This window comes from Lissotriton vulgaris, chromosome 4_1 (assembly GCF_964263255.1).
Source record: "Lissotriton vulgaris chromosome 4_1, aLisVul1.2, whole genome shotgun sequence".
In the NCBI taxonomy this organism is placed as follows: Eukaryota; Metazoa; Chordata; class Amphibia; order Caudata; family Salamandridae; genus Lissotriton; species Lissotriton vulgaris.
The window spans coordinates 183,623,595-183,628,581 of NC_141691.1; the positions used below are offsets into that span (position 1 = coordinate 183,623,595).

Below are 4,987 nucleotides of genomic sequence, written 5' to 3' on the forward strand. Positions count from 1 at the left end.
TTAGCTGGTATGTTAAGAAGATTTGGATACCTGTGGAAATTGGGTTTCAGTCGCAAGTGAACATTGCCAAAAAGTGCTTAATTTGTTCTTCCCTATCTCATGATATGTTTTTAACTATTTGCACTGAGTTTGCTAGCAGGTATTTACATTTTATTGAGTTAGAAATGTGTTTCGTCCTCCAACCTTTCTCTTTCCACTCCCTGTACCCCAGCAAAATGTTCGCACACTTAACATTACAATAGTAGCACTTCTGCCAATGCCTACCATTGATTTGCAGACCCTACAGTGGCAGCTGGTGGCATTTGCATATGAAATCTCTTTATTGATGTCATAACTACACTTGCGCAAGTGCTTCATTAACCATCTTGCTTTCTCAAATATGCTTGAAAATGCACCATTGCAAAATTTGCTTGCAGATAGAATTCCCCGAACTCTACTTATGTTGCTCAACCTTAATACGTGTGCTCGCTCGCCACCAGGCACTCATCCAGAACTTTTACGCCCCACCACTTTCAAATATCACCAGCCCCCACTGAAGCACACAATTTGGGAAAGTGGGGAAGCCCGGATTAATCCCAGGTTTTCTGGTTTCACATTGTCCAGTTGACCAGAAATCAGAAAATCTGGGATTAATCCTGGCTTCCCCACTTTACCAAATTGTGTGATCCTACACAACTGTTTATACTTTCCCTCCCTTTACTTCATTATCACATATAGGAGAACCTCGCAATATTGCTTTAGGATATGCGCTTTACAAAATCCTCCCATGTGTTTGATTGATAAATTATACTGATCATGCATAATGGGAACCCAGGCCGCTACAGAGGATGAACATAGGTTCAATATTGGCATTGTTGTCAGGGTTGGGGTTAGTATTGTGGTTACTCAGTGGCCTCATGCATCCACAGTAGTGTGATCATGCTACCCAGAGTTGCAGTGTGAAAAGCGCACAATAGTCAAGTGATATTGCAACAGACTGTGCTGCATTACACTGCAATAATCCTTTCTTGATGTATAATTGTGTTTTTGATGCATTATTGTCATCTTGGTGAAAACACTGACATGTAATTTGGTCCTCCCATGCCTCAGAACTCTACAGGTTCTATAAAGAACCTCACACCTGTAAGCAACCTTGTACGTTCTTGCTAATGCAGTGCCATAATGTAGGAACAGGATCATTCATCTTTCAGTACAACCAATCTATGCAGCTTTTATTGTGCTGGTGCTATGCAAGTTACAACAACACACTCATTGTAAGTGAAATAGATCTCTGTGCACAATGCAAATCAAGACTTGGTTAGGAGAACCTACATCTTCCTTCAAAGTGAGGCTTCTGCTAGGACTCAATTATGTGATCCTGCACAAGTTACCTCATCTCTTTAACTCGCTTGACTTATGGATGGGACTGCTTGCTGTAATTTCAGAATTCGCCTTGTGTGCAGTTTATCAAATCAATATCAATTCATGCAAGATTTCATCTTGACAAGTCAGTTTACATCATCGGTGCCACATTTGTGTATTGTCATTGCAGATCAAAGCACATTTTTTTTCTTTCAGTTTAACTGCGTCGGGCTTCGTGAAACATTGTGAACAGGGAGAGGTCGGTGTCAGACGTTAGGTTGCTACAGATCCAAGTTCAATCTACGTGGTGAAAATGAGTTTGCTGAAGTGGTTGCAAAAGGATGCCTCTCAAGGCACTAAAAGGAAGCAAATGGAGCCGGAGCATGCTGACGATAGTGAATGTGTTGTATCTGATGGTGGTAATACTAATCATAATGCAGATGATTATATTACTGTGGACTCTGCTGTGCCTCAATCCAATGAGAATTTGTCCTGTTTGCCGGACAAAACACAGCTTTTTACCACATCTGCTACGACGGAGCTCAAAGAGGGGGACATACCAGACTGCTGGAATATTGAGCAAATGCAATATTTCTGTAAAGAATATAGCTGGCTAATTGTTGAAAGTAAAAAATTAGGCTGCTCAACATGTAGATCGCTAACAACACTAGGTGCAAATAAAACCCAAGGCTTAAGATTTGCACACGAATGGGCCAATTGCAATGTAACTCATTATGGAAAAGAGAAATGTAAGCAGCAGCTGTCCCTACGTAAAAAAATCAGAGAGCAAAAATTTTCAACAGATCATGTCACTGCAGAAAAAATTGCACAGGAGTCCCTGAGACAGAGCATGGAAAATCATACACGTTTAATGTACATGGCAGAACAGGAAACAACATGCCGTGTGTTTCGTACAGCATATAAAATAGGGAAACATGGGCGGCCATTTGTAGATATGTCACTTGATGTTGATGTGCAACAGCTGAATGGATTACATATGGGCCGTGTTCTACACAGTAACAATTCATGTGCTGACATTTTAGACCATATAGCTTCAGGCATGAGGAAAAAACTTGTACAGGACATATTGGAAAAAAAACGTAAAATATGCTTGTTAATTGACGAATCCACCACATTTAGTGGAAAATCTGTCCTTTGCTTGCGTGCTGCGGTCGCAAATGATTCTGATGTGCGTACTTTTTTTTTTGACTTACTTGAACTTGATGGCACCACAGCTAAAGATATTATCACTGCTCTGACGGAGTGTCTACACAAGCATGGCTTGCATGAGGACTTTCTGCGAGAATGTTTGATCGCCTTGGCCTGCGATGGTGCATCAGTTATGCTTGGGAAGCAGGCCGGAGTTGCAACACAGCTTCAGGTTCGCTATCCAGGATTATTTGTGTGGCACTGTATCAATCATCGGTTGGAGCTAGCTGTGGGAGATGTTATGAAAGAAATTTCAGGCATAAATCACTTTCAGATTTTCTTTGATAAACTTTATTCTTTGTACCATGCTTCACCTAAAAATCAAAGGGAACTGAGGCAGTGTGCAAAAGAAATTGAGCAGCGTTTTCTTGTGATTGGACGGATTCTTTCCATTCGCTGGGTTGCTTCCAGTGAAAGGAGTGTAAAGGCTGTTTGGCAGAGCTTCCCAGCACTACACCAGCATTTCACAAAAGCTGCTGCTGACCAAAAACGTGATGCCAGAGATAGAGCAAAGTATGCTGGTCTTAACAATATTCTGACCTCTTGCTCATTTGTAAAGAATGTTGGTGTCATGTTAGACGCTCTTGCAGAATTGAGTGACTTTTCACGCCAGCTTCAGCGCAATGACACAACTCTTCCTAATGCTGAAAAATTGCTGACCAGGGCAGTCAGGGTCTTTGAATCAATGGTTAACACCCCTGGTCCATACACTGAGGAAGCCATGGAAGCCTGCAGCAGCCTTAAATTCAGGGGTGTAGAACTGCATGAAAAGAGTAAATTTCCAATGATAAATGCAGGTCAATTCTACAGGAGCTTAGCTGAAAACCTAAAAACAAGATTTTCCACTACAAAATCGTCCCATGTCAGCACTAAAATGACAGACCATCCCAAAGCAGACAACTTGCATTTGTTTACGCAGCACATAAAACTGCTTTATCCTGAAAACTGGCCAGAAGACAGCATGGATATACAGTATGGTGACAAGGATGTGAGGCAGCTCTGTCAAATCTTGAGAGTAAATGTGGTTGATAGCATCAGGGGATTTAGAGAATACAAGGAAGTAAAAGCTGCCTACATGCCTCTAGATTTTATGCCATTGATGAAAGCTGTTGAAACTATTGCTGTATCCACCAGTGAATGTGAAAGAAGCTTTAGCTCAATGAATGATCTGCTCACACCCAAGAGAAATTGTCTAGCCACAAATCGTCTGTCATCCCTTCTGTTCTTGAAATGTGTAGGCCCACCTGTTCAAAGGTTTGAACCCCTACCGTATGTTAAAACATGGTTGCAACTAGGAAGGAGATCAGCTGACGAGACAGCTTGTCGTTCACGCAACCAGGGGGTAGAAAAGTCCCCTTTTGAAGCTATGTGGACACTTTTTTGATGAATGAAAGTTTTTTATAACATTTAATGGCAATTTCCAAGCTTCCAAATGCATTCTCACAAGATTTTCGTTTTTTGTATTTATCCAGTACTTTAGCTCGTATTTGCTGAATATGTTGGGCTTTAACTAAACTGTGTCCGGTAAGATTAATAAACTTTATTTTTTTTTTGCAATTGATCTTGGTGGACTGAATTCCAGACTGTACTTCATTAGACCAATGCCTCTGATAAAAAAGGAAAACCTGATGGCTCCCTATTCAATAATCTGTCAACTAGTATTGGTTGGTTGTCTGCTTTTCTTATATAAGCTGGCCATGGTCGCTGAATCGGTGCATAATAAATGTGATTCATGTACCATTTGTGCACCAGCAATTTCATATGCAGCATTTGAAAGAGAATGTTAACAGTATCTTTAATACATGCAAGGGTATCAACAATATATTACAGATTTGAAGCAATTTGTCAGTATCGCACCCCAAAAAATTCTTGCGCCTTTTAACGTGACATTAGCCCCGCCCCTTGTCCCGCCTCCTAGCTCCGCCTTCTTGTCACGCCCCCAGGTCACAGCTCAATTTGATGAGTACCTGCACTTTTTTTTCCCATTTAAAGCACTGCTTGTACCCTTCAAAGCAGTCTGGTGCCACTTGTAGGCACCTTCACCCCCCAGCCCAATATACTAAGTCCTGTCTGGGAGGTGGTCACACCTCTCTGTGACAGGAAACATATTGTTCAACCTTACCCTGCTTGTGCTTAGCTCATCAGCAGGAGGGCAGACGTGTGTGTAGTTGGCAGCAGCACTAGCTTGCTGGCACCAGGAGTACAGGGAACTACTGAGCCCCCCAGCAAATGGCATCATACTTTTAACACTGGAATTGGTTTTGGGGTATGAAATGAAAATATCATTTGTTGAGCGTCTTCCTACCCAAGGGCATCCCAGTGCTATGCCAGTAGCAGAGAAGGACAGCGTAGTACACTTAAGTGAAGAGCCAGGTCTTCAATGATTTTTGGAAGGCTAGATGGTTGTGTTCCCTCCATAAGGGGAGGGGGAGAGTGT

General features: G+C 41.9%; 1 protein-coding gene across 1 annotated transcript; it reads left to right on the top strand.

Annotated features, from left to right (window-relative positions):
• The first annotated feature begins 1,654 nt into the window (after positions 1 to 1,654).
• Positions 1,655 to 3,934, top strand: LOC147718552 (E3 SUMO-protein ligase KIAA1586-like). Its single transcript, XM_086967209.1, has one exon. The coding sequence runs from the start codon at positions 1,655 to 1,657 to the stop codon at positions 3,932 to 3,934; it is 2,280 nt and encodes a 759-aa protein (XP_086823335.1).
• The last annotated feature ends 1,053 nt before the right edge of the window (positions 3,935 to 4,987 follow it).